The sequence below is a fragment of the Varanus komodoensis genome, unplaced genomic scaffold (assembly GCF_004798865.1).
Source record: "Varanus komodoensis strain SLA01 unplaced genomic scaffold, ASM479886v1 scaffold1, whole genome shotgun sequence".
Classification (NCBI taxonomy): domain Eukaryota; kingdom Metazoa; phylum Chordata; class Lepidosauria; order Squamata; family Varanidae; genus Varanus; species Varanus komodoensis.
The window spans coordinates 75,165,116-75,192,805 of NW_025335268.1; the positions used below are offsets into that span (position 1 = coordinate 75,165,116).

Sequence of the window (27,690 nt, forward strand, 5' to 3'; positions counted from 1 at the left end):
ACACAGCCGCCCCTTCCGGGAGGATGAGGATGGCTCAGAGTGCCCCGGGCACGGCTCCATGTCCCTCCCGGCTACTCCCGGAAGCTTCATTCAGCGAGTAGCAAGGAACTCGGGTGCCACTTAATCCGCCGACGTGCTCCGAGCAGGCACGGCCTTTGGGACAGGAGGCGCCTTGTGGCCGCTGGAGGCCTCCCGCGAGCGTGTCAGGTTCCCCTTCGCGCATTTGTCCGGGTTCGTGGCTGCCCACGCCCCGTGTGCTGGAAACGCACCCTCGTGTCGTGACGAAAAGCGGCCGCTCCGCCTGCCCGGGAGCCCGTCGCTGGATTTCACTGGCTCTGCTGCTGTGAGCGAGGGGGAGAAGTGCCCGGCTTCCTCTGCCCAGTACCAGAGCGGAAACACGGACACTCCACACTTGGGGTGGCGGCACGTCGTCATCTTCCGCCTGGAACGCTCCAGGCTTTTTCGCTGCTGCTTCCGTCTTCGTTCGTGCAGCGGGCCATCGGTTACGGAGGAAAGGGCAGAAGAGCTGCATGGTACCCCCCAGGTGGTGACCCCGGGGGCACCTGGGCCTGCCGGGCTGCTTGCCGTGCTGAGAAGGTGCTGGGCAGCCCCGACACGACAAGCTCCCTGCAGAGTGAGGCTCGTCACGAGCCGCTCCGGTGTCCCCCCCCCTCCAGCGAACGGCAAGCTTGATAGAAAAGGGTGTTTGCTCGTCCCCATTTCTGTGTGCACGGTTGTGGTTGGGGTGGGGGGGGTTAAGCATCTGCAGTAGGGGGGCTTTTTGTACTCATATCCTGGGTGTTGGCGCCCCACATGTGGGCTCCAGGCCCTCCCTCCCTCCCTCTGTGGAAAGTGCCTCGTGCCCATGCCAGGGTGTCGCTCTGCCACGGACCCCGTGGCCCGGGCGCCCCCACCCAAGCAGCCCCTGGGGATGCCGGGGGGGAAGGCGCGGTGGAGGCCAGCAGGATGCCTCCGTAAAAGCGTGCCGAGGCAAACGGGCGGCTTTCCTTGGAGTCCCCCGTTCCTTTCCAGCCGCTTCTGCGAGACGAGGCTTCATTCCAGCCTCACCATTCCAGCCTCACCGTGTCAGAAGGCAACAAATACAGACGTGCCGGCGCCACAGGAGGACCAACCAAAGGCCCTTCCTTTATTGCGTTCTTTCTTTAAAGTTTTTATATGCTGTGCAAAGTCTCTGGACGGCTTCCAAAAAACAAAACACACACAACACACTGCATCCAACCATTAATGACAAGCTCAAAGATAAAAGCAATTATATGTTCAACTATTGGGAACATAAAAAGGTCTTCACCCTGACACGGAAAAGAAGAAAGCGGCCGCTGGGGAGCGTGTTCGGGGGCCTCCGGCTGCAGCGTTCCTGGGCAGCGCTGTCGGCATCCGCAACCTTGGGGCTGGAGCGCTGCGGTCCGCTCCGTGGGGCTGCTGTGGGCCCTGCCCCTCCAGCCTGCAGCTCCTTGGTCCAGGGACCGTGGCGGCTGCCGGCCGGGCGCCGAGCATTGATGCACAAGGCCCTGAGCAACTTGGGGCCTGGATGCCTGGGAGGAGCCCTTCCCCGTTACCGCCCTGCTGCTCACTGAGGCCGTTGGGGTCGTTCCCGCCTTGGTCCCAGGGGCCTGTGGGCTCCACGTGGCGCTTCCCCAGTGGAGCTCCCGCCTTGGGTGGCCGGGTGGGCACTTGCACCATGTCGTCCTCGGTACCTCTGAGAGCATCACCGTCGCAAGAGGCTTCCTGGGCCGATGAGCCACAATGTTCAAGGATGGCCTGTTTTAATGCAACATGAAGGCCAGCCAGTTAGCGCCCCCAGATGTGGTCTAGCCTGGATTTCTTACGAAGTGACCGGTGGCGCTGCTGATCTTGAGGACGTGCTGCATGCGCGGTGAGACCAGCCTCTGCACCAGCGGACGCGACGCCGGCCAGCCTAGCCACAGTTTCTCGGGAAGGATCCAGTGGGGACTCGGGAGTGTCAGGCTGACTGGCTCAGCATTTCTTCCAGGTAAATTAGTTGAAAGCCACACTGAGCACACAGTTAGGAAGCGCGTAGGAGGGCAAGCCCTGCAGAGGGAGAACTGCCGTTGCGTCCACCACGGTGTCGCCTGGCCCGCGAGCCTTTCGGGGTTCCTTGGGAGCGTCAGACAGGTGGGCAGCCTGTGCCTGACAGGCGTTTTTCCTAGACTTCTAAAAGGCTTTTCAGAAAGCTGCTGACCATAAACTCTTGAGCAACCCAAGAAGATGCAGAATGGAAGCGGAGAGGGTCCCCTTACTGACTAGAACGTGGTTAAAGAAGAGAAAGCAGGCTAGGAATAAAGGGCCAGTACTTCCAATAAGACCTGTACAGCTCTGTTGGCAGGCGAGCCAGGTCGCCCCAGCATCCGAGCATAGGGTAATGGCGCACACAGGGCCATGGGCATGCTGGGAAAGGAGCAGCGGCGCCAGCTGATGATGTCACAAGCTGTGACCTGCCGGAGCTTTCGCATGACAGGTCGGCGTGCTACCAAAGGTAGATAGATTTGCTTGGACCGGCTGAGAGTTGTTTTTTCTGAACTAAAACCTCAGTTTTCAGGTTTGATTGCTGTGCTTGCACTTTGCGATAAATAAGCGGGTTTTGGATGCAGTTTGGGCACTCAGTCTCTTTTAGACCCTTTTAGGGTCACCATCACTGGGCTAGAGTTAGAAAAGGTAAGTGACCTGGCATAATTTCGATGGTTGGGATGTCTTAGAATGGGCAGTAGAATGAGGTGTTTGGCATTCTAAACACTTGGAATGCATTTGGAATGGGCAGAAATGATGAGCTGGGCAGAAAAAGCTATTCAAGGACGCCGCTTCCAAAATCACCCCCTTTCAATGGAACTTTAGCCCTCTATTACGGTCAGGGGTGTGCACCAGGGTAGGGTTAGGGTTTGAAAAAGGAGGTGTCCTGGCATTATTCTGAGGGTTGGAATGTGTTTAGAGTGGGCAGGAGTGACGAGCTGTGCAGAAAAAGCTACTCAAGGAAGGCTTTTTCAAAATCACTCCCTTTCCATGGAACTTTAGCCCTGTATTAGGGTTAGGGGTGTGCACCAGGGTAGAGTTAGGGTTAGAAAAAGGAGGTGTCCTGACATGATTCTGAGAGTTGGAATGTGTTTAGAATGGGCAGAAATGATGAGCTGTGCAGAAAAAAAGTATTCAAAGAAGGCTTTTTCAAAATTACCCCCTTTCAGTGGAAAATAAGCCCTCTATTAGGGTTAGGGGTGTGGAGCAGTGTAGGGTTTGGGTTAGAAAAAGGAGGTGTCCTGGCATTATTCTGAGGGTTGGAATGTGTTTAGAGTTCGCAGAAATGATGAGCTGTGTAGAAAAAAAGTATTCAAAGAAGGCTTTTTCAAAATTACCCCCTTTCAGTGGAAAATAAGCCCTCTATTAGGGTTAGGGGTGTGGAGCAGTGTAGGGTTTGGGTTAGAAAAAGGAGGTGTCCTGGCATTATTCTGAGGGTTGGAATGTGTTTAGAGTTCGCAGAAATGATGAGCTGTGTAGAAAAATCTACTCAAGGAAGGCGTTTCCAAAATCACTCCCCTTCAATGGAACTGTAAGCCTTTATTAGGGTTAGGGGTGTGCACCACGGTAGGGTTAGGTTTAGAAAAAGGAGGTGTCCTGGCATTATTCTGAGAATTGCAATGTGTTTAGAGTTCTCAGAAATGAAGAGCTGTGTAGAAAAATCTACTCAAGGAAGGCTTTTCCATAATCACTCCCTTTCAATGGAATTTTAGTCCTGTATTAGGGTTAGGGGTGTGCACCAGGGTAGGGTTAGGCTTAGAAAAAGGAGGTGTCCTGGCATTATTCTGAGAGTTGCAATGTGTTTAGAATGGGCAGAAATGATGAGCTGTGCAGAAAAAACTACTCAAGGAAGGTTTTTTCCAAATCACCCCCTTTCAATGGAACTTTTGACCTGTATTAGGGTTAGGGGTGTGCACCACAGTAGGGTTAGGGTTATAGAAAGGAGGTGTCCTGGCTTTATTCTGAGGGTTGAAATGTGTTTAGAGTTGGCAGGAATGATGAGCTGTGCAGAAAAAGCTGCTCAAGGAAGCCTTTTTCCAAAGCACCCCCTTTCAATGGAACTTTTGACCTGTATTAGAGTTAGGGGTGTGCACCAGGGTAGGGTTAGGGTTAGAAAAAGGAGGTGTCCTGGCATGATCCTCATGGTTGGATTGTGTTGAGAATGGGCAGAAATGATGAGCTGGGCAGAAAAAGCTACTCCAGGAAGGCTTTTTCAAAATCACCCACTGTCAGTGGAATTCTAGCCCTGCATTAGGGTTAGGGATGTGCACCAGGGTAGGGTTAGGGTTAGAAAAAGGAGGCATCTCAGCATGATTTCGATGGTTGGAATGTGTTCAGAATGGGCAGGAGTGACGAGCTGTGCAGAAAAATCTACTCAAGGAAGGCTTTTTCAAAATCACCACCTTTCCATGGAACTTTAGCCCTATATTAGGGTTAGGGGTGTGCACCAGGGTAGGGTTAGGGTTATAAAAAGGAGTTGTCCCGGCATGATTCTGAGGGTTGCAATGTGTTTAGAGTTGGCAGACATGATGAGCTGAGCGGAAAAAGCTACTCAAGGAAGGTTTTTTCAAAAAAGAAAAAGCAAGAGCGAGCAACATTAGTAGAAGAACTGAGGAAACGGGAACAAGAACTGCAGGAGGATCCAACAAAAAGAAATCTTAGGGTCCAAATGAAGACTTTAAAGCACAAATTGGATCTCTTGGGTACAAATGAAATTACTAAGCAAATGAAATCAGCCAAACATAAGTTTTTTGAAAATGCTTATAAACCGGGGAGGTGGCTAGCATATAAAGTAAAAAAAGAAAGAGAGAAGAGACTGATTTTGAAACTGAAAGATGGTGAACGACGACTCTAGGTGCAAAATACGCAAAATAGCTGAAGACTTTTTCCCAAGGTTATACCAGAAGGAAGAGATTCTGAACTTGAAGGTAAAAGAATACATTCAAAAGGGAGACTTACCAAAGCTACCAGAAAAGTATCAAAAATTATTGGATCAAGAAGTAACAGCTATGGAAATGACAGAAGCAATTATATGACAAAAGAACAAATTTTTTATATTTTTTAAATAAAAACCTTTATAAAAAAAATAATAATGCCAAAGTGCCTACACCCAACCTGGGTTTTGGGTTGCTGTTTGGGCACTTGGTCTCTAAAATCTCGCCATCACTGTGATGGGAGATATAAACAGAGGCAGGTCCCACAGGAATCTGTATTGGGACACGTGGTTTTTGGCTTTTTCATGAATGCTCTGGCATGAAGGGTGGGCGTTGAGGTGGCCAATGATGCTGCGAAAGCCGGAGGCAGAGGAAGACGCGGAGGGCCGACTGTGCGACGGAGTGATTCCGGAAGGGAGGCCACAGCCGTGCGTCTATCATGTGACGGTCAGGGCATTTTAGAGCTCTTCCTTTTTAGGGTCCCCATACATTGAAGATGACTTGACCAGCACCGAAATATCGCAACAACGAGGTGGCCAAGTTTGCTGACGCCACTAAGTTATTCCTAACTTAAATTGAAACAAGAAGGGATGGCGAGCAGCTCCCAAGGGTCTCCCCAGAGCGGGCGAAGGGGCCTCTGAACCACAGACGGGGCGCAACGCAAGCATCGGCTGGGGTGAAGCTGGAGAGAGTGCAGGGCAGGGCTGCCGAAGGGGCTGAGGGGCTGGAAAGTTTGCAACGGCTGGGAGGGTGCAGTGCAGAGAAACGGCGGGTCCATGGAGACGCAACATGGAGACGGCGGATGGGGGACATTTTTCTGCATCGTTCATAATACTGGAAGTCAACCCAGACGATCGGGAGACTCACAGCACGTGCAAGGAAGGACGTCTTCACTTAGTGCAGAGCTAAAACATGGGATTCGGTCCTGAAAACGCCACGGTGGCCCCTCACCCTGAGCAGCGTTGGACGAGGCCTGACTGGCGCTTGGAGGAGAGAGCCGTCAGCGATCCGCAGGGGGTGCGGGGTGATGGCGTGGCGGCGAGGCGGCCCAGCATCGGCACCGGGGCCAGGGGGACGGCCGTGGCTTGCCATGGCAGCCTCACTTCCATGGCAGCAGCCAGTCAAGGGACACGTCCTTGTCCACGGATGCTGCTTCCTGTATCGTGACTTTAACAGGGCTTTCTCTCTGAACCACTTATTCCCAAGTGAATGTGTTTGGCACGGCCGTGCTGATGTTTTTATTTAAATGAGTTTAAAGTGTGGGACGGGACACGTTCGGGTGTTTCTCCCACAGGCAAGGCAGCACCACGCGCTCTGTGCTTCGCTGCTTGGAGTGATGCACGAGGAACGCGAGGATCTCGGAACGGTTGGGCTGGAAGGAGCCAGAGGGCCAGGAGGTCCGACTCCTGCTCAGTGCAGGCCTCCCCGTTAGACCGCCCTCAGATGGCGGGCTGGCCGCGTCCTGCGTGCCTCCAGTGTGGGGAGAGCCCACCCCATCCGCAGGCCGTGGGTTCCTTTGCCAAGCGGCCAGGAAGGGCTTCCTGATGTCCAGCCCGAATCTGCCTGCCGGGAGCTTGAGTCTGTTGCGCCGTGTGCTGCGCTGCAGGCCGATCGAGAAGAGATCCGGGCCTTCCTCTTCGCGGCAGCCTTTCAGGTGCTTGGAGATTCCTATCCTGCCTCCCCACCGCCTTCCCTTCTCCAGGCTAAACATGCCCGGCTCTTTCAATCTTTCCTCGTAGGGCTTTCAACAAGCCACATGGGCTTCTGGTTCGTTTACACCTTTTTTCCTTATCAGAATTGTATGCCATTGTGACTCTAGAACTTCCTTTTTAAAAAATCCCCATCCATCTTGGAGTACTTTTCTCATTAGAATGGCTTGCCATGGAACTCTGCTTATCAGTGTCCCGAGTTTATTAAGATGGACTTTCCTAAGATTCAGAGTCTTTGTTGGGCTGCCTCCTCATCCTTGAGTAACGGAAAGTGCTTCCATCGGTTCCACCGCTGCTGCTGCTTCTCCTGCACCCGTCGCCCTTTTCCGAGCAGGTTCCTCCTCATCCTCCTCCCCGGCCTCGGCTCGCCGCTGCTGCTCCTCTCGCTTCCGTTCTGCTCTGAGCGGCCACAGTCCCATCACTCTGTCTAAAAACTCTGCATCTTCTCTCCTTCCCTTGCAGGGTGGGGGCACTCGCTGCTCCGGCGCTCCCACCTGTCCCTCTGGCAGGGCTAGTGGCTTGCCCGGTTGCGTGTGCGGGCCAAGCTGGCCTCAGGCAGGGGAACAGGCACGGCAGCCGGCGCAGGTCGCCACCCGGGGAGCCCACGGGGCCCGTTCCTTCGGCCACACGTGCGACTCCGGCTTGCTGGGCCTGTGGCGGCAGCTGGTGCTTCCCCGTGTCCTCCCTGCAGGGGAACAGCACGGTCTTGCCAGAAAGGGGAGGGTGTTGCAAGGAAGAAAGGTGGGGGGAACTAAGGAGGAAAAAAGGACCCCCCTGCCCAATAAAACCCTGAATTTCAGGGTCGGAAACGGCCTGACTGCTCTGCTGCTTGCAGGCCCGCATTCTGGCACCCCCCCACCCCACGCACGTGTCAGGGGAGGCTGTTCTGCGGCAAAACGGGCCCAGAGGAAATGAACAAGTTTGGTGAAGTTGCAACAGGAACTTGGGTGCGCACGTCGTCGTCGCAGCCGAAACTGGGGTGAAAAGCAAGCGGAAAGCGGCAGCCGAGCGGTGGAGGAAGGGCGGCTCCCTAGATAAGGTACCACGGCTCCCAATGGGGGGGGGGGGCACCTCTGTGTGCAGGGGGGGCACTGCCTGCCAGCCTGGGGTGCTTCCTGGTGGGAGGCTGACCTTGTTCAGCAGTGTCTCTGGGAGGTTCCTGCCACCCCCCCGCAGCACTTCCTTCCCCAGCTTGGGCACTGGATCCCTCCGGAGCCCGCCAGGGGCGGCAGGGGGGCGGGCACTGCCCCGCGTTGAGGCTGACTGAGGACGGGCGTGCCGGCCGGACCTGTGTTGCCCTGCCGGGGTGGCCGGGTTTGGGCACGTGTGCCACAGGCCACAGACAGAGGTGGCAGCTCTCGGATGCGCTCTGCAGGGACCCCCGGGGCCCAGTGGGGTTTCACGTCAGCCCCCGGGGCCGGGGCTGTGGGGCAGCACAGTCCAGGAGAAGCACGCCAGCTCTCTGTGGCGGCACCCGAGTCGCTTTGCCGCCGCCCTGCCCCTGCCCCATGCGTGAGGCAAGGCAGCGGCTCGTGGCCCCAGGCAGCCTTCCCTGAACCTGCGGCCAGCCCGGCCAGCGGCCCCGGCCCAGTCCCCCTCGCTGCCACAGAGCCCCCCTTCCCAGGCAGAGAGAGCTGCCGTGCTCTGCCGAGTCTGCTTTCATTTCCAGCGCAGTCCTAGATAGGTCTACTCAGCAGCAAGCCCCCCTGGAGCTTTGTAAATCAATTGGGCCCAGAAACAGGCGGAAAGTCAGCACAACCCCCGAAGGAGATGGGGCAGCGGCGACCTCTGAACCAACTCGGCTGGACGTCCACATGGTGGGCATGTCGTGAGCGGAGCCGGCTGGTGCCGGAGGTCAGACTAGATGGCCCGGGAGGTCCCTTCTGACTCGCTCTGTTTCTATATTTCTGTTTCTAACTCTCAGCCCTGCTGGGCTCCCAGGAGCTTCTGGGCATCTGGCGCAGCCTGTTGAGCTGGCCCAAGCAGGGAGGCCGGTGGACCACGCTCCCCACAGGCCCAGCCGGCGTGTCAAGCAAGGCCCCCAAGCAGTGCTCTGTGCCAGCACCCTCCAAGCACTGCCCCGGTCCACTTGCCCGCACCTGGCCCAGACAGCTGGCTCGGCCGGCCCAGCGCCTCCGCGGGATCAATTCACGGGCGCCCCAGATGCAGCCCCGGGACGCCGCAGCCGGCAGAGGCAGGGGGCCCCTGGGCCGAGGGACCTCCAGCTGCTTCTGGATCCCGCATTGAGAGCATGGTGCCAGCCCAAAGGTATAGAAATGCTCCACGTCAATAAATAAACTGGCCTGGCAGGGGATTCGTGCAGGCAGAGCAGTGCGATCCCGGGCGTGCTTGGACCGGCTGGTGTCCCGCGGTTCCCGGCGTTTGCCATCAAGGCTGCGGGACGTCCTTCTCCCTGAACAGGCGCAGTATGATGGCAGCCGGAGAAGCCCCTGCATGCGCCTTCAAGCCCGGAGGCTGAGCAGCAAGGCCTGAACAGCAGAGCCAGCTTTAAAATGCAGGGAGAAAGTGACTCTTTTCATTACAAGCCCTATTATTTTACAATAGTGTATTGCCATATGTTGAAACACAGAAAGATAGAAACAGAGCGAGTCAGAAGGGGCCTCCCGGGCCATCTAGTCTGACCCAGCCGGCTCCGCTCACGACATGCCCACCATGGGCATGTCCAGCCTATCCTGGAACGCCCTCCCCGATGGGGCCTCAACCACCTCCCGGGGAAGCCCATTCCACGCCCTCGGGGTCCTGACTGTCAGGAAGGGCTTCCTGGCATCCAAATGGAACCTTGGCTCTACAGAGAGACCACATGTTAAGGATTCATCTCAGCTGGAATACTTTCAAATTATATCGTGCCAAATTGAGAAGCGAAAACTGGCATTTAGGAGAGCAAACAATGAGAACAGTAACGCTGAGGCCATACGCGGGAGCAAAATTGAGTGACTGCTTAATGCTTTGGGGGGGCGGGCCCAGGTGCACGGGGGCTGCTTCAGGCGCGCTTCGGCTCCCACGCTTCCAGTGCCGGCTTTGGCCACCTGGCTTACGCACCAGGGAAGGGCCGGGAAGGGGGCCCGGGCAGGTGTGGATGTGCCGCACCACCAGCCTCCCCCCCCCCCCAGCACAGCACACCAGCCCAGGGGCTGCAGGGCTTTGGAGAGGGAGGGGGAATAATCCTGCACTGCCCCACAAGCAGCGCTTCGGCCCTGTGCTTGCAACCTTATCATATTAGAAACAGATCCCTAAATTTACCGGGAGACTAAATGCATCGCAGTGAACCTTAAAAATGTACAATCAAAACAAAAAGCGTTCATGCAAAACATTAACAGAAGCATTAACAACCCATTTGCAAACTCCATAATGAAGAAGCAGACAAATTATGGAGGAGAAATGCTTCGTGCCAGAGGTGAGGAATCATTTCTAAAAGCGGATTCTCTCCCGGAAGAGGCGACAAAGTATGTGACCAGACCAGCCCAAGATGCAGGTCGAAGCAACCAGAGACAACGTGGGGAGATATTCTGAGGGAAAGTGGGGGCTTCTCTGAGCAGTGACCCTGAGAGAGCGTGTTGCGGGATCGGGATGTGTCCTGGGGGGCGCAGGGCAGCCCCCCCTTGTCTCCCCCTTCCACCATGAGCACAAGCCCCTCTGGGCTCCCCGGGGCTTTTCAAATCCACTTTCCCCTGGAGATCGATGTTTGCATCTCCGAGGCGACAGCTGGCGCAAGCCCCTTCCGAGCTCCCAGGAGGCGCGTTGGAGGGGCTGTCAGTGAGCCATCGCCCCCTTTTCTAAATGCACCCCAAGTGTGCACAATTGTTGAAATGTTATTTTTCCAGTCAGATGTGTGCAGGTGTGCCCTTGCACACCTTTGTGTGTCCAGTGTGCTGGGGGGCGGGGGGGGGGTCTGCTGGGGAAGTGCAGGAGGCAGCCTCATGTCATTGGATGCCCGAGGCCGCCCCGAGGCTTATTTCTGATTTTGGCTTCCTCCAACGGCTGCTGAAGAGAAGGTGTGAAGGGGACCAACACTGTGATTGACCTTCGTTTGTGGAAAGGTGCGGGGAAGGCACTAAAATGCGGTATAACTGCAGCCATATAAATCGGAAACGGGGGGAATGTAGGCAGATCATAACCAATAACAATAACCAAGAAAGCCATAAACCAGCAGCAAACCAATAAGCTAACCTACAAGCAGATGCTAAATAAAAGAAGCCTTAACTTGGTGCCGAAAGCAAAACAGGGCCAGACTTCCCATAGATTCTGGGCGGGGAAAAGCCAGCACCCTTCATGGGCGCACCATCCGCTTGCCCGTGTCTTCTGACGGGTCGTCCCGAGCAGGATTTTTCCACGGGGAGATCCCTCAGTGCTGGATCGAAGGGAAGCATGTAGTAAAACCGGTCACGCGGGCCAGAGAAGACCCCACAGGACTAGGAAGTCTGCCCAGCCTGGCCCCCTTTTTCCGGCATCATCCGAAGGACGCTTCCGTCCACTCGGCTGCCGCCTGGCAGGCTCAGCTCTTGGGCTGTTCGGCTCCCTTCCCAAGCTGACTTGTTCTTCCAGGACGCAGGCACGGTGCGGCACTCCGGTGGTTTTGGCCCACAGCTCCCATCATCCCCCACCGCTGCCTGTGCTGGCCTTCGTCCCCCTCCTGCTCAAGAGCGCTGCCACTCCCCGCATCCTGGCAGCTCCGATCCGCAGCGGGTGCTGGGGCTACGGCTGCCCGGATCTCCGCTGGGGCTGCGGCGAGGGGCCGGGTACGGGGCGAAGGCCCCCCCGAAGCCTCAGCATGGCAGCCGGGTGCAGCTGTCTCTCTCTGGCCCCCAGATGTGGAAGGCTGCGGCAGGCCACAGCGTGTCGGTGAAGGCGGAGGCCCAGGGGGACGACTGGGACACGGACCCCGATTTCGTGGTGAGCCCCCATTCCTCCGTGCCCCGGGCTGGGGCTGTTCCGGGCGCCCGGATGTGGTGCTCCGGACTGCCTCGTTGGCTGGAGCAGGGGAGCCCTGAGCTGAGCACGGATCCGCTGCTGCGGGGTGCGCTTACTTCTGCAGCCCCGCTGCCACCTGGTTGAGCACAGAGCGCGAGGAAAGGGGGGCGGACCAGCAGCCTGGTTCTGCCGAGATCCTCTTGATCGCTGATCTGCTCCCACCCCATATCTAGGCGGCATAGAAAGTCGGAGCCTGGAGGACACGCACTGCTGTGCTGCGGAGCACTCCCCGGGGCCCCCTCCGGCTCCCGGGGCTCCCCAGAGCTCCGTGGGCTCCCCCCTCCCAGCTGCAGGCAGCCCAACCCGAACTCCAGGAGGGCTGCCGGTCGGGCCGGTTGGCCGACTCCCGCGGTGGCTCAGGCTTCCCAGGCCGAGGCATCCCCTCGGCGGACTCGGCCCCGCACCCAGCCCCTCTCCGGCTGGCGGTGCTCCTCCCACAGTGGGGCTGGGGCTGGAGCCCCAGAGGTGCCACGGGAGCCCCAGCAAAGTGGCACACCAGGTGCAAAGCGCTCACCTGCCAGAAGGGGGACTGTGAGGCTACACGAAAGCAACTCGCCGAGGACCCAAATGCACGGCGCACGGGGCGTTCCGGGCACCAAAGCACAAAACTTCATTTCGAACCAGATAAAGAGGGTGCTGCAGGGCAGGACTGCTTGGCGGCAGGCCAACCGCCTGGCTGAAAAAGGCTTTTTGCCTCACGATTAAGTCGGACGATCAAAGGTGGGAGGGACAGGGAGGCAGGATGGTACCCAGAGAGATGCCCGCGAGGAACCCTGGCCGCGGGGTGCCATGCTGGAGCCCCCCAAGTCATGGCGGTGGCCCCTGGAAGGCGAGGGAAACCAGGCGGCGAGAAGCCGGGCCCGGGGAGGGTCCGTCAGCACCACACGCCGGCGGCCTCGGCCTCTCTGGCACCGCGGGTGGAACTGCTCCAGAGAAGGCCGGCGAGGGGCCTGGGAGACCCTTGAAAACGCCGCCCGACTCCTCGGACCGATGCACGATGAGTTATCTTGTACTGGGGGGGCTCTTTTGCAGAATGACATCTCAGAGAAAGAGCAGCGCTGGGGGGCGAAAACCATCGAAGGCTCCGGCCGCAAGGAGCACATCGAGTGAGTGAGTCCTCTGTCCCTGAATGGCGGACCCATGGCGAGGCCCGCAAGGTCGGCCGGCGCAGCTGAGGCCGGCCCTCTCCGGCCGGCGCCCCGTTGCGTGGCCCATGGGGGGCGGGGGGCTCAGGCTTGCGGCACAGTGCGCCCCTGTGGTCCCGGGGGCTCCGCGTGCTGTGCGAGGGTGCCCTGGCCACCTCCCGCCCCCACAGAGGCTCGGGGCCACCGCGGCTGCACCTGTGGATGCCCCTCGGCCCGGCTGGCTGCCCCGTGCCGCATGAGCCCCAGCCCAGCTCCTTGTGGCGGCGCAGCGGCTGGGGTGGCCTCAGCGGGAGCTCCGGGGCCCGGCGGTCCTCTGCCCAGCGGTGGCACGGCACCATCGCTGGGCTCGTCGTGCAGCCTCAGAGAGAGGCCGGGTGGCCGCAGAGGCAGGGCAAGGCTTGGTGGCCCCGTCTCCACCGGGACCGTGCATTGCAAGCGGGGTGGCCAGCTGTTGAGGCATGCCCCCGCCCCCGGCCCCTGACACCGCTGCTGAGCCCAAGGGGGACCGGGAAGGCAGGGGCAGAGGCCGGCGGGGGCGATGTCCCGGCACGGAGGGTGGTCCTGGGGCCGCGCCCCCGCCAGCCGGGTCCCCTCTGCACCGTGGCTCTGCGCCCCCCGTGTCCCGCTGAAGACGGGCAGCGTTTGCGGGTCGTGCCTTCGAGGGCATCGCGAGCGCTCGGCACTCGGGGCGCTGCGTGTGGGCGGCGGGTTGGAGGACCCGCCTGAGGTCCCGCTTTGCGTCACGTTGGCGGTTGCCATGGCGATGTCTCCACCTGCCGGAAGAGGAAGCGGTTGCGTCTCTGAGCCCATTGCCAAATAGGGACTTTTCCAGGCCAAACCACACGCCTCTGGAGGGCGGCGGGCGGGCGGGGGGGCGATGCTGATGCGGCAAAACCGGCCGGGCGGCGTGTGGGGATGTCGAGCCACGGGCCAGCGCCTTGCCCAGGGTGCCCGCACCGCACGTGCCGCTGGCCGCCTCTCCAGCCTCCGGGGCTGCATGTGCGGCGGTTGTGGGGCTGAGGGCCGCGGGAGCGGGCCCGAGGCTCCGGGGGGGGCTGCCCAGCAGGGCTGGCCATGGCGCCCCCCCCGCCTCGCTCCCGGAAGGTGTGGAAGGGCAGACCGTCTCCGCGTCGCCCCTCCAGCCTTCCTCCACGGGGGGGCAGATCCCCCTCCCTCACGCCAGCGTCTAGGCTCCCCCCGGCCTTGCCCCAGAGGTCCCCCAAGGAAGAGGCCGTAGCCCACCCTGAGCCGAGCGGAGCCACGTGGAGTCGGCCACCTGCCACGTGGCTCCAGCACTGCCCCGAGGCCGAGCGCTCCCCCCGCCCGGCCGGGCCCCATCCCGGGGGGCTCCTGCCTGTGGCTCTGCCTGTCCTCTGGGGACGGAGGGGGCAACCGGCTCCCGGCCCCCTCCTGGCCCCCTTTCACGGCGATGCTGCATCGTGGAAAGCCACACCTCGCCCCCTCTGAAGGAGAGCCCATGGGCCGTGTGGTTCGTGGGGCGGATGCCCCCCACGCCTTCACGACGGCAGCCTCTCCGCGGGGTCCCCCCGTCGTCCTTCCGCTCCCCTGAGTCAGCCCTTTACCTCCGGCTCCCGGGCTCGCCTTGGGCTGCCCCCTCGCAGGATGGGCTGCGGGCTCCTTCCGGCCCCCGTCCAGGGTTGCGTCCTCCTGCTTGCGCCGGCGTCCTCTCGGGCCCACGTGGCCCTGGCGAGAGTGGCCTCTTCTCCCCAGCTCCTCCTCTCCTTGCAGCTGGAATTCTCCGTGGGAGCTGCTTCTCGGCCCCACTGCCCGGCTCTCCCCCTTCGCCGCCCTTCTGCAAACCTGGCCCTCCCTTCTCTGACAATTAGTGGGATTTTCCATTTGTGCTCATTGCATCTTGCATGCTTTAATTTATTTTAAATATTTGAAACTAGCGAACAAACCAGGCCTTCCTAATACCAGCCCCTCCCGTGGCCCATTGCGTTCTCATGGCAAGCCACAGGCCGACAGGCCCGTTTCTGCTCCTCATGGAGACAGGGCTGGGCGTAATGTTGAGCTTTTATTTTGATAACAGAGGCAGCAACAATTTCTGCAGCACAAACCAAATAAATGGTTTTGCTAGGTAGCAGAGGAGCCTTCTGCAATGGGCCGCTGCGGCCGCTGTACTTGGCTGGGGGGCAAACCCACAGAATGCGGGGAGGCTTTCCGAGCAAACCTGGCCTGGCTTGGGTCCGGTTGCCAAGCAGGTCCCCCCACCGTTGGGTTTTCATTTCTAAAAGTTATCACGTCATCGCAACAGCAAAATCCCACAAAGCAACATAGAACAGAAAGAAAGGAAGTGCTGAACGGGAAGTGCTCTGCGAGACGAAAGTGACTGGAAGCGCTAGAAATACCTCAGATAAATAAATAAAACCCCAGTGTGAAGAGAAGCGGCACAGTCGATTGCTGGTTAAAAGCAGCAGGACGGGACGGGACGGGACGCAAAGCATTCGAAGGGACACCTTCCCAAAACACGAAGGCGTCGTGGAGACATAGACGGTTAAGGGCTGAGACGCCCCAGAGGATAAGGGGGCTTTGCCGGGTGCCCCAGAGCTGTGGAAAGGGCCCAGTGGCCCCCTGGGGAAAGCTTGCGTAGCGGAGGGGGCCGCTGGCAAGGCCTTCCCCGTGGAGTCCCACCTCATCCTGGCACGTGGGGGAAGGAGGACTGCCTCCGGCCGGGAGAGCTGCCTCCTTCCTCCCGCCCGGGAAGGGCTTCCTGGCCGCAAAGCCGTCCCCCGCGGGGCTGCCGTGTCCGGCTGGCCCCCGAGCGGCCTCCCCTTCGAGCAGGAGGCGCAAGCCCCAAGGAGCCTGAGAGGCGGCCGGCTGGGGCTCCCCGTCATGGCCCTCCTCACGCCCTCCTCCTCCTCCTCCTCCGCAGCATCCACCAGCTCAGGAGCAAAGTCTCCGAGGAGCATGAGGTCCTGAAGAAGAAGGAACAGGAGCAGGCGCCCAGAGCGTCCTACGGCTATGGGGGCAAGTTCGGCACGGAGAAGGACCGCATGGACAAGGTGTGGAGGGGCGTGGGGTGGGGGCTGCTCCTCGTGTGCCGCCCAGGCCTGGGGGTTGCGCCTCTGTGCGTGGCCGGGCCCACTGGCCTGCAGGAGCTGCTCCTGGAAGGCACGAGGACAGACGCAGAGCCCTGCTGGTTCGGGCCCGGGCCACCCAGCCTGGCCCTCCACACACACGGAGGCAAGCCGGCTGCCCATGGGGTCCCCCGGGCAGGAGGGGTGCGAGCCCCCCCCCAGGCTCCACAGCAACCGGGGCGGGCAGGCAGGCCCCTGCTGGCGCAGGAGGGGGCCCGTGGCCAGCAGGCTAGTAGCCACGGAGAACCTGCCCAGTCCCCCTTTCAGGCCCCCACAGTCCCACTGGTCACCCCACTTCCCGTGGCAGCGAATTCCACAGTCGCCCTGCACACGCTGCGGAAAGTCCGTGGCGTTCGCCCCTCCCTTGAAGGCAGGCAGCCCCCACCCACGCCAATAGCAAGCCCGGTTAATGTTCACTCTGGAGTAAGCTCTGCCACACGCACGCTTTCCTCTCCGTCAGCCTTCTCCAACCTGATGCCCCTGGGAGGAGCGTGGACGACAAGTCCCATGACGGCATCCAGGGGCACCAGGCGGAGGACGGCTTCCGTGGGAGCGGGCAGGGATTCTGCTCTGCTCGCTCCTTGCCCTGTGACGCACAGCGCCTGGGCGGGAAAGGTCCGGCCCCCGCGGGCAAGCTCGTGGCCAGATTTCTTACGGAGAGAATCGACGGGGGGAGCCGCTTCGGGGCGATGGTCCCTGGGCTCCTCCGCAGCCCTGGACGGCCACCGGACCTCGGCGTGGCGCCAGGAACCAGGCCTGGCACGGTCCTGGCTGTTGGGCACCTGGCAGCAGCGCACACCCACGCACACCCCCACACACTCGCACACGTACCGGCAGCGTCGGCTGCCTGCCCTTCTGGGCTCGGCTCGCCTGGAGGGGCCGGCTTGCTGCAGCCCCCGGGCCCCCTCCCTGCGATCAGACCTCTCGGCCGGCGCTGACCTGGCCCATCTTGCTTCCCAGAGTGCTCTGGGCCACGAGTACGTGGCGGAGGTGGGCAGACACTCCTCGCAGACGGACGCGGCCAAGGGCTTCGGAGGGAAGTACGGCGTGCAGAAGGACCGCGCAGACAAGGTGAGCCCCTGCGGCCTTCCGCCCGGCGGCCGGGCCGCCCCCCGTCCCACCTCGCCGGCCTCTTCCGAGGGGCCGTGTCTGGGGCAAGCTGGTGCGGAGCCAGCTCCGGACAACCGGGCCCGGAATCCAGCCGTCGTCCCCCAGAACGGACCCTGTGCTGGCCGACCGGGACCCTCGAGAAGGAAGCCCCCCTCGTGCCAGTCGGCGGCCGCCCCTTCGTTTCCTGCTCGGGTCGCCCCAAGACCCCAGCGGAATTTACTGGAGGCGGGGTGGGGACAAACACTCCGGAAGAGCTTCCAGGCTGGGATTGCGGGCAAAAAGGCCGTTCCCGTTCATTTTATTCCTTCCTTCTGGACAACGGATGCCGATACTGCCTCCCTGGGGAAGGGCAGTGTGAATGTTCTCACGGCCTCATCAAGCACTCCTCCTTTAGGGAAATGCTTCCAATCCCAACCGTTCTCCACTGTCTCCCAGAACCTGCCCGCTCCCCCACCTTGAACCAGAATAAGACATTTTTATTCATTCCAGATGTGGCTGAAAAAAAATATATATATATATATATATATATGACCGGTACAGAATCCGTGTTTTTAATGGTTAGGTGAAATGGCTTGCAGTGAGTTTTTCTCGAAAGTCAGCTGTACATAAATTGGCAATTTATGTTTGTTCTTGTTTACCAATATGCTTGTCTGTCTCCAAAATGTACAATTAAAAACAAGGGGAACAAAAACAGGAAGGAAGGGGACCGTGCCGCTCGTGCAATGCGGGACGCGCCTGGTGCTTCCCACTGCCTTGGGGATCGACCCACAGGGCCTAACGGTGCCGTTTCCCCCCCTTCTCTGCAGTCGGCCCTGGGTTTCGAGTACAAGGGCGAGGTGGAACAGCACGCCTCGCAGAAAGGTGGGTCGGACCCCAGGCTGCCTCGGTGCTCCCGCCGTGCCCTGCTCTGCGGGCCGGTCCGAAGGGCGGCAGGCGCTCGGCAGCCTCCTCTCTCGCTCTCACACCGTGTGCTCTGGGGCCCTCGTGGGGACGAGGACACGGCCAGGCAGAGAAGCTCCCGGTGGGGCAGCCCCGCCGGGCCAGGAGTGGGGCTGGCGGAGCGTGGAGACGGACGCGGGGGGCTGAGTGCCGGGAGGTGCGCGCACGGAGAGTGCAGCTGCGGGGGGCGGCCAGGGCGTGAGCCCCCCAAAAGCACCCGGTCTGGCCATGCTCTTTCAGAGAGCCTCGGGGGCTGCGCGTGTGGGGACCTGCTGGGGGCCTGGCTCCCCTGATGCCTGCAGGGCAGGCGGGACGGGTCGGCCCGGCCGCTTGGCCCACGCGTGCCCCTTCTGACGTGCCTGGGCCTCCCCTCCCGCAGACTACGCCTTCGGCTTCGGCGGAAAGTTCGGCGTGCAGAAGGACCGCCAGGACCGGTCCGCCCTGGGCTGGGCGCACAAGGAGGAAGTGAAGCCCCATGAGTCCCAGACAGGTGGGTGCCGGGGCCGCGGCCGGGCCGGGTGCTCGAGGAAGCGTCCGCCACGCCGCCGGTCGGCCTCCTCCTGCGCTGCAGGGCTGCCGCTGCACAGGTCGAGAGCGGAGAGCCGGCCCCCAGGCGAGAGGGCCGGCAAGACCCCCAGAGGACTGCGGGCAGCGCTGAGCGAGGTGGGCCCAGAGCAGGCGCAGAGCAAGAGCCACTCGGGGGCCCGCTCTTGCCGCCCGCCTTGGGCAGGGCCTCACACTCCTCTTGCTCATCTCTACCCCGAGCACCTCATCTGAGGGAGGCCGCCAGTGACGGGGCCTTTTCAGCAGTGGCCTCGCTCCTCTGTAATGCGCTGCCCAGCTAGGCAGTCCTTCTCGGGAGGAAGGACTGCCACACGCAGCAGCCGAATCGCACGGGGGAGGCAGGAGGCCCCGGGAAAATGGGCCGGCATCCTCCCTCTGCCTTGGCTGAAAACGCCGCCGGTTTCCCGCGGCAGCTTCCCCGGCCCTGCCTGGATCGCCCGGGCAGAGCACTGTGCTCCCCAGCTTGGAGGCCTGCCTGCAGCTGCTTCTGGATCCCGGGTGCCCATTTCCCGCTGCCCCCCCCCTCCCCCCCGTGCTCGGCTGCGGCTACAGCCCGGGCCGATCTCTGGAAAGTCCCCACTCGCTCGGCTGCGAACCCTGCGCTCGGCGGGCACCTCCAGGGCCACGAACTGGACTGGCCTGCCAGGGGCCACCCAGCGATGCGCTGCAGGGGGCACCCGCCATGCCGTGGGGTCCGCTGAATTGCGCCACGTCTTCCCCGCTGCAGACCACGCCGTGGGCTTCGGCGGGAAGTTTGGCGTGCAGAAGGACCGCCAGGACAAGTCCGCCCTGGGCTGGGCGCACAAGGAGGAAGTGAAGCCCCATGAGTCCCAGACAGGTTAGTGGGGGGGGGGGGCTTGCAAAGCCAGCGGAGGAGGCCCCCCCAGGCACAAGGCACCCCCGGCTGCGCTCGCCTGTGCTGGGGCTGCCGGGGTTGTACCACAGCCCACTGGGAGGGGGCACCTGGGGAAGACCCCTCACTCGCCCTCAGTCCAGGGGGCGAGAGGAGGATGCTGGGGCCCCTCGGCCGGCAGGGGGGCTGGGGGGGTCCACGGCCCGCAGGAGCTGCTGCTGAGCTGGCTGCAGCAGGGCCAGGCTCGGCCCGAAGCCCCTTCCCACGTTCCTCCTCACAGACGCGAGACACCGCCTGGCTTTCCCAGGGCCAGCCTCCTCCCGGGGAGGTTTGGTCGGCAGACGGGGGGCCTGGCTGGGCTGGGCTCGGCTCGGCTCAGCGGCAGGGCCTTGCCCAAGGCCACCCAGCAAGCCTTGTGGCCGCTCAGAGCGTTGAGCTCCTGGTCCCCCAACTCCCCCCTGCCCCGATCCTGGCACCCCGGCTCTGCCTGTAACTCTGCGCTCAGGAGTAGGGCCAGATCCTGCCTCCCGGACCACCGCTGACCGCTCAGCTGTCGCCCTGGGGAGCAGGAAAGTGATGCCGCAGCAGCTGCCAGCTTCCTTCGGGCTCGGTCCGCTGCAGCACCCGCCGCTCCTTGGGACGTGGGCAGAGGCTCAGCCGCTTCCCCCCGAGGGGCATGCCGCTTCCGCCTTGGCTCTCCCAGGGGCTCCGTGTAGCGGCTCTCAGTGCCCCCGGCGGTGCCTGCGGCCTCGCACTTCGTGGGTGACCAGTGCTGCTTCCTGCCCACAGACCACGCCGTGGGCTTCGGCGGGAAGTTTGGCGTGCAGAAGGACCGCCAGGACAAGTCCGCCCTGGGCTGGGCACACAAGGAGGAAGTGAAGCCCCATGAGTCCCAGACAGGTGGGTGCCGGGCCCCCGGCTCGGGAAGGAGGCGGGCCGGGCCGAGGCCCTTGGGGTCGCGCTCGCCAGTGCCCCACCCCGGAGCCCCGTTGCAGGTGCCCCGGACAGGCGAGGGAGAGGCCGTGGCTCGGCAGCCGCTCTGGGGACGGGGGCCTGCTGTCCAGAGGGGCAAGCGGGGTTGGCCAGAGGCGCGTCTTTGGCCACCGCACGCCCTGAAGGGTCCCCCGCTCCTTGCAGATTACGCCAAGGGCTTTGGCGGCCGCTTCGGGGTGCAGAAGGACAGGGTGGACAAGGTAAGCGGCGCTCCGGCCTCGGCCCCCGCCCGGAAGTGCCCACGGGAGCCCCGAGCACGGCAGAGCTGCTTGCGGGTCTGGGGGCCGGGGAGGCCTCGGCAGGGCCCGCCCTTGCCCCTGATTCTGCTCCACGTCCCGCGGGTCAAGTGCTGCCGCTTCGGCAGCCGCGGGGCTTCTCGCCGTCACTCTAGTGCAGAGGAGCTAACTCAGCCTGGAGAGCTTGGTCGGCGGGCCGGTTTCCTGCCTCTCTGGGCGGGGGCAGCTTCCGCGTCCCCTCCTTCCGCTGCTTCAGTCCCATCCGTGCCCACAGCACCACACGCGGGTAGAAGGGGTGGGAGGGCGGGCGGGCGCGGCGTCCAGGCGTGCCCCAGCGGCGCAGGCCGCTTTCGCCCGGGGGTCACGTCCACTTCGAGGCAGCCCCCGTGGGTCGGCCATGGCCGAGGGCCAGCCTGCTGTTGCGGAAAGCCCTCGGGGCCGGCAGTGGGGCTCGGGAAAGGCCCTCCTCCTCTCGGACGGGCGGTGGGACTGCGAGGGCCTGGAGACCGCCGGCAGCCGGCTCTCGGGCAAGGAGGGCAGGGCTGGGGTGGCCTTCAGGGGCGCCCCAGGAGGAGGGCTGCTCCCAGGCGGGGACTCTCGCCGGCACCCCGCCATGGGCCTCTGCGGGCGAAGGCTGTGGTGGGGCTCTGCCCCCTCAAGCACCCGGGGGTCACGTGGACGGGAGAGGTGGCCGAGTGACCGGTCGGGGCGACCGCTGGTGCGGCCCGCCGGCATGCTGGCCCTTCTCGGGGAATGGAAGGGAGGCCAGCCGCGGCAGGGGGCGGCACGGCTCCCCCCACCAGCCAGCTGAGCGTCCGGGGGATTTCTCCTGGCAGAGCGCGGCTGGTTTCGGCGAGATGGAAGCGCCAACCAGCTCATACGAGAAGACGGAGCCCGTGGAGGCCGGTGAGTCCCCCCGGGGCAGCCCGGCAGGCCCAGCCAGTGGGCGCGGCATGAGGCGGAGTGGCACTTTGACCCCGGGGGTCCGAGGCGCCTCTGCGGGAGGAGAGGGGCTGCAAAACCCCCGGGCAGGAGGGCAGCTGAGAAGGGGTGGGTGGGCCGGGCAAGGAAGAGCGCCTGGAAGGCGTCGGGGTGGGAGCGGTCTGGGAGAGGGGGGCCTGGGGGGGGCCTTCTGCAGCTGCCGGATTCTGTGCTGGAGGGGGAGGGGTTGGAGCCCCTGGGGGGCCTTCCGAGCCACTTCCTGGCTGCCTGGGCGGCGGGGCTCCGGAGGTCCCCGGGCTGGGCTCTGCCCGCCCCCGGCCTCACCCGTGCCCTCGCACACAGCCTCCGGGGGGGCGGGCAACCTGAGGCAGCGGTTCGAGGACATGGCCAAGGCAGCCGAGGGAGAGAACCAGAGGCGGGCCGAGGAGGAGCGCGCTCGGCGCCTGGCCCGGGAGCAGCGGGAGCGCCAGGAGCAGCAGCGGCAGGTGAGCAGCCCCACCTCCTCCCCCCGGCCCCCCCCCCGCCCAAGGGGACCGGCGGCAGCAGAGGAGAGGGTGGCCACACGGGGGGGGGGGTGGCCCGGAGGCGCTCCCAGCGAGAGTGGTGGGAGTGGCGCACGCGTCTCCACGCGGAAATCGCCGCTGCCGGGGCGACGTGACTGGGGGGGGCACAACAGCAACAGAGAGGTGCAGAAACACCTCGGCGGATTTAGAAGCAGCCGACCTGGCGGGCAGGCCCGCGTGGAGGGCTGGGGAGGGGCAGGCAGGGAGCCGCGTGGGGCCCCCCGCACTCCGAGCGTCCTCCTTCTTTAAGGAAACCCGGAGGAGTGAAGAGCAACGCAGCCAGGACCTGTCCCCACGGCCCTTGCCCCCGGAGCCGGCGGAGGTGTGTCCGGAAGCCAGCGTGGCTCCCGTGGCGGCGCAGGTAGGTGGTGGAGCTGCTGCAGCCTTCTGGGCGGGGTGGGCCGGGAGGGCGGCGTGGCGGTGGCCGGGCAGCCCTCCTGAGGCCGGGAGGCAGGAGGGTCTTGGGACCGGCCAGCTCCTGCCCCTGTTGCTGCCCAGGCTGCAGCTGAGGAGGAGGAGGAGGAGGAGCGGCCCCCAGCGCTGCCCCCACGGAGCATAGACCTGGACGGCGGCGTCCACGAGCCCCCGAGACCCCCTGCCGCAACCCAGCCCGTCGGTGCCGATAGCGAGGACTACGAGGACGTGGGGGGGCTCCCCGACTACGAGGAGCCGCCACTGTCCCCTGGCGGGGACTACGAGGAGATGCCGAGCTTTGGCTGCGGGGACGGCGACCACGCGAGCGTCCCGGACAGCGCCAGCCAGGACTACGAGGAGATCCCTGCCCAGAACTTGGGCAGCAGCGGGGCGGCGGCGTCCGCAGGTGAGGGTGGGCAGGACCACGTCCGCCCGGCGGGCCTCACCTTCGTGCCACGCTCACCTTGACGGGGCAGCACCGAGGGGTTCCCTCTGTGTCGCAGAGGTGCTCAGGGAAGCGGCCGGGGCTCATGCTTTGGAGTCCCCCGTTGGCATGTCTGGGGGCCCCCAGGGCAACCGGGGCGAGCTCTCAGCAGGCCTGGCTCACAGCCTTTGGCTGGGACCTCGGGGGACCTCGGGGGAGGAGGGCACGCCTCTCCTGCCCCACCAACGAGCCCCCCGGGTGAAAGCCCGACTTCCCCGGCTGCTGCCGGTGGGCTGTGCTTCTGCCGTGCCCGAGGGGTGCCGGTTTCTTGGGAGCAGCTGGGAAGTCGGATGCCGCTGGGATATGGGGGGGCATGGGGGCCGCTGGGGGTGCCTTTAAGTCATGTGGGCCCAGCAGGAGCTGGGCGTCCCCCCCTCACATTCCTGGCTTGTTTTCCAGCAGGCGCTGAAGGGCTGGCGCACGAGGTCGGCGAGGGGGGCCTGTCGGCGGTGGCCCTCTATGACTACCAGGGAGGTGGGTCATGGGCTGGCCTCCGGGGGGGCATCATCCTTTCCTTGCAGGCCCCGGAGCCTGTTGCGGGGGTCAGAACGCTGGCGCTGGAGGTGCTTTGGCTGCCCCCCTGCCTGGCCGCCCGTCTGCCCAGCTCCTCCGAGCAGGGGGGCTGCAGCACCCGGGGCTCTGGCGCAAGGGGTCGTGCCCCCCGCCCCAGCCCACTCCCACTCTCTCTCGGCAGAGGGCGACGACGAGATCTCCTTCTTCCCCGGGGACACCATCTCCAGCATCGAGCTGGTGGACGAGGGCTGGTGGCGTGGAAGCTGCCACGGCCGGTTCGGCCTCTTCCCCGCCAACTACGTGGAGCTCCTGCCGTGAGCTCCCCCGCCGCCCGCCGGGCCCCCCCGTGCCGCCCCCCCCCATGGCCGCCCCCCATCTGCCACGTGCCACAGCGACTTCCACGGCTGCCCACGGCCGGGCCCTGGAGAAGACCCGGCCCCTCTCGCCCTGCTTCGCCACTGGGGAGACGACGTCCTTCCTTCGGGGGGGGCCTCGGGGCCCCCGCGTCCTCTGCCGGACCGTCCCCACGGCATGTGCTCGTAGGGTGAGAAATGGAGGGGGATTCCTACACCGTGAGCCTGAAAGGCTGATTGGAGAAGACGTTGCGCCCAATAAACGCCACTGCAACCCCACGTGTGTTGTGGCTGTGCTCGCGGCTGCACCTGCGCTTGCAGCGGGGGAGGCGGCACGCGGACTGGAGGTGTGTGGGGGGAGCAGAGGATCGGGACTGCGACCCCTGCCAGGGCCACACGAGGCAGCTGCCCAGGCCGGGAGACGCTGCGCTGGGGAATGGGGTGCGGGGAGACCGGCGGGAGAGGAAGCGGCCGCGCGCACGAGCCACATTGCTTGCGCAGGGGAGCGCACCCCTCCCGGGGCCGCGCAGGGCCTTCTGCAGGGCTGCCTTCACCTCCTCGTCGCGGAGGCTGCGGATGAGCGGGTTCAGCATGGGGGTGACGATGCAGCAGAGGGTGGAGACCGGCGTGTCCGCCTCCCGGGAGTAGCCGGCGCTGGGCCGGTTGTCGTTCACACAGGCCATCCCAACGTAGACGGTGACCACGGTCAGGTCCCGGTCAGATCTCGTTGACGCGGGTGTCGCTGCAGGCGGTCTTCAGGAGTGGGGGCACGTCGCAGAAGACGGGGTCGATCCGGGGGGCCCCGCAGAAGGCCAGGTTGGTGGCCGGGGCGGTGTGGAGGGCCGAGTCCAGCAGGCCCCAGAGCCACGAGGCGGCGGCCAGGGGGACGCGCACCCTCCTGCCCATCAGGCTGCCGTAGTGCAGTGGCCGGCAAATGGCCAGGTAGCGGTCGTAGGCCATGGCGGCCAGCAGCGCGCACTCGGAGCCCGCGCACGCCATCCGGAAGAACGCCTGGGCCATGCACTGGGCGTAGGAGATGGTGTGCTGCTGGCGCAGGAGGTTCGCCAGGATCTTGGGGACGGTGACGGACGAGTAGCAGACGTCCAGGCAGGACAGGTGGCTGAGGAAGAAGTACATGGGGCTGTGCAGGCGCGCGTCCAGCTGGATCAGGGCGAATATCGTGGCGTTCCCGATGACGGTGGCGAGGTAGATGGCCAGGAAGACCAGGAAAAGGGGGGTGTGGCCGTGGGGGGCACCCGAGAAGCCCAGGAAGACGAACTCAGGTGTCTGCTGCGACCAGTTGCCGCTCTCCGTGGGCTCCATCAGGTCCGGTGCTGAGAACAGGAAGGAGCAAAGGTTAACCTGGAGAGCGAGCAGGTGCTTGTGGCCCTTTTGCAACATGCCTGCGGGGAATCCCTGCGGAAGGGGGCCTGCGGTCTCCCCTTTGCCAGGCCCGCGCTCCTGCATCCTGCCCCTCGCCTGCATTCGGCCCGGCCCAGCCCTCTGTGGCCGAACCACGGCGGTCGTTCTGGACAGTGCGAGTGGCCGCGCGATGGAGCAGTGGACCTGGGCAAGCAGAGGGCCGCTGCGTCCTGCCCTCTTGGACGGCTCCTTTGGCAGCAGCCGGTCGGCTGCCCGAGGGCTGGAGCCGCACAGCCCGGGCGTACTTCGCTTCCGCCCATTTCTGCCTGTATGTCTGCTCCTTTTTGCATTCTTCCGTGTATTTATTTCTTTGAAATCCCCTAAATCTCCTCAAATGCAAATTTAAGACCACAAGACGCGCCAATTTAAGAAGCACAGCTACCTTAATATTAATTGCAATGTACGTTTTGTCACAAGGCACATTTCGCAGCAGACTTGAAACGATTGGTCTGCTGAGGACTTTGGCTGCAACATTTGCAGAGGAACAGAACTGAGCCCCTCCGCCCAAGAGTGTGGATGAGGTTATTTCGTCTGAGATTCGGCAAGACTGACCTCCGCAAGCACTTGCAGACGCAGGATCCCGGCCGACAGGCCGGTTTAGTTTTTCCTGCTCTTGCTTTCCACCATTTTTGTTCAAGTTTGTCATTTAGACAGCAGAAAGGGGAGCTGTGCCAGAAGCTGAGCCCCAGTGGGGACAGCCGTGTGGTTGCTCTCCAGGGCACGCACAGGGGACTGAGCATCCTATAGCGGAAGGGGGCTGATCCTTCCTTTGGGGTCTCCAGTGACCCTCCCAGGAAGACCAAGCCTAAGCACGTGAGCAATGCCCTGCTGGATCGGGCCCGGGACCCGTCCCACCCAGCGCTTGGTCCACACGTGCAAGCCAGCCGCCCCTGGATCCCTCGCGCAGGGTGAGGCCAAGACCCCCCCCCCGCCAGCTCCTCAGGAACTGGTGCATGCATGGCACGGGGCCAGCGGGGCCAGTAGCCACAGAATGCCGCCGCCTCCTCCTCCTCCCCCTCCTCCCCCTCCTCCCCCAGCCCCCTTCTACAGCCAGTTCCATAGTTTGACCACCTGCTGGGTGAAGAAGGACTGCCTTTGATCTGTCCTAGACCGCCCCCCCCCGTCGGAGTCGTGGGAGGACCCCGGGTTTGGGGGTTGTGGGAGCGGGAGAGCAAGGTCGCCCGTCCACTTCCTTTATGCCGTGCATGATCCTGACCGCCCGGGCGCGGCTCCCCTCCCTCGCCTCCTTCCGAGGCTGAGCAGCCCCAGCCTCCGCTGCGCCTCACTCCGAATTACGGGTCATTTGTGGGACTGAGAGTGTCAGAATCCCGGAATCTCAATTCGAGAAGAGGGAATGAAACTCGGGTTCGTGGGAAAGACCAAGCGTCCAGACCATCTGAGGCTTTATTGTATTTGCCAGGTTCCCGCGGTACTCGAAAATGCAGGCTGCATTACCGGGCAGGCAGGGGTGAACTCTGCTGCAAAGTTTCAACACATTGCAGGGTATTTTTTAGGTACACAGGTACAGGGCAATTGATGACAGAATGCAGAGATTACAATAAGATTCTGAGGTCGTCACATGCAGAGCAGATAAAGGAATGTCAGTCAATCACACTGTAACAATGAGATTACAATATTTATTTATTTATTTATTTATTTATTTATTTATTTATTTATTAAAACATTTTTATGCCGCCCCATTCGCCGAAGCCTCGGGGCGGCTAATTGCCTGTATTGACACTTTAGTTGAGTAACTTGAACCCATCTCCAGGCCTGCTCAGACATGCAAATTCAAGCCACTAGCAACTACCCATGATAAGCTCAGACCCCCATCTCAAGTCTAAACACTCTGCATGATCAGGGCACATGAAGCCCTCTGGGCTAGAAAGATACTACCTTGAATTCCAACAATGATTATTTAATCATTGTGAAGGTATACCATGTAAATTTGGACTAAATGGCCTGTCTGCTGTAGCCCACAGCTAAAGGTGAGAGAAAGGAGCGGGGGATGAATGCCATTTTAAACGGTGGCAGCTTGGTTTTGAGAAGGAAGGCAGGATTTGATCCCACAGTGCAAAGGCACACAGGAGTAATGCTTTTCAGGCAGCAGTTATCCAAATTTTCCCAACAAGAGTCAACAACCTTTGCAGGGCTGACAGCCCCCTTTGCAAATGGCCCCTTTTCCGTTAAATGGGCAGCCGCTGCAATCCTCCGCATCTCTCCTCAAGAGTAAGGCCCACTGACTGCAATGGAGCTTGCTATGTGTGCATCGGAGGCACTGCTCGGCCCCAATCCTGTGCGCACTTGCCAAAGCCAGACACTCCCACGAGAGGAAAGCTGCTGTGCTCCCAGGGATGGGGTGGGAGCGGCGTCTGTGCCCA

The 27,690-nt window shown here is 62.6% G+C and overlaps 2 protein-coding genes across 4 annotated transcripts; one reads left to right on the plus strand and one right to left on the minus strand.

Annotated features, from left to right (window-relative positions):
* Positions 1-7,516: 7,516 nt before the first annotated feature.
* Positions 7,517-24,166, plus strand: HCLS1 (hematopoietic cell-specific Lyn substrate 1). Of its 3 annotated transcripts, none has more exons than XM_044449436.1 (16): positions 7,518-7,727; positions 11,516-11,599; positions 12,710-12,783; positions 15,719-15,848; positions 16,884-16,994; positions 17,840-17,894; positions 18,352-18,462; positions 19,264-19,374; positions 20,179-20,289; positions 20,527-20,582; positions 21,455-21,524; positions 21,903-22,045; positions 22,374-22,484; positions 22,622-22,943; positions 23,421-23,495; positions 23,716-24,166. In XM_044449436.1, the coding sequence occupies exons 2-16, from the start codon at positions 11,516-11,518 to the stop codon at positions 23,850-23,852; spliced, it is 1,701 nt and encodes a 566-aa protein (XP_044305371.1). In that variant the 5' UTR covers positions 7,518-7,727; the 3' UTR covers positions 23,853-24,166. The 3 variants fall into 3 exon arrangements, with proteins under 3 accessions (XP_044305389.1, XP_044305371.1, XP_044305378.1); XM_044449443.1 differs by having other exon boundaries at positions 23,424-23,495; XM_044449454.1 differs by lacking the exons at positions 19,264-19,374; positions 20,179-20,289 and having other exon boundaries at positions 7,517-7,727.
* On the minus strand, positions 24,100-25,288 carry LOC123023696 (olfactory receptor 9Q1-like). Its single transcript, XM_044430618.1, is given in 2 exon segments — positions 24,100-24,607; positions 24,609-25,288. Coding segments are annotated over 2 exon segments (1,188 nt in total).
* Positions 25,289-27,690: the final 2,402 nt, after the last annotated feature.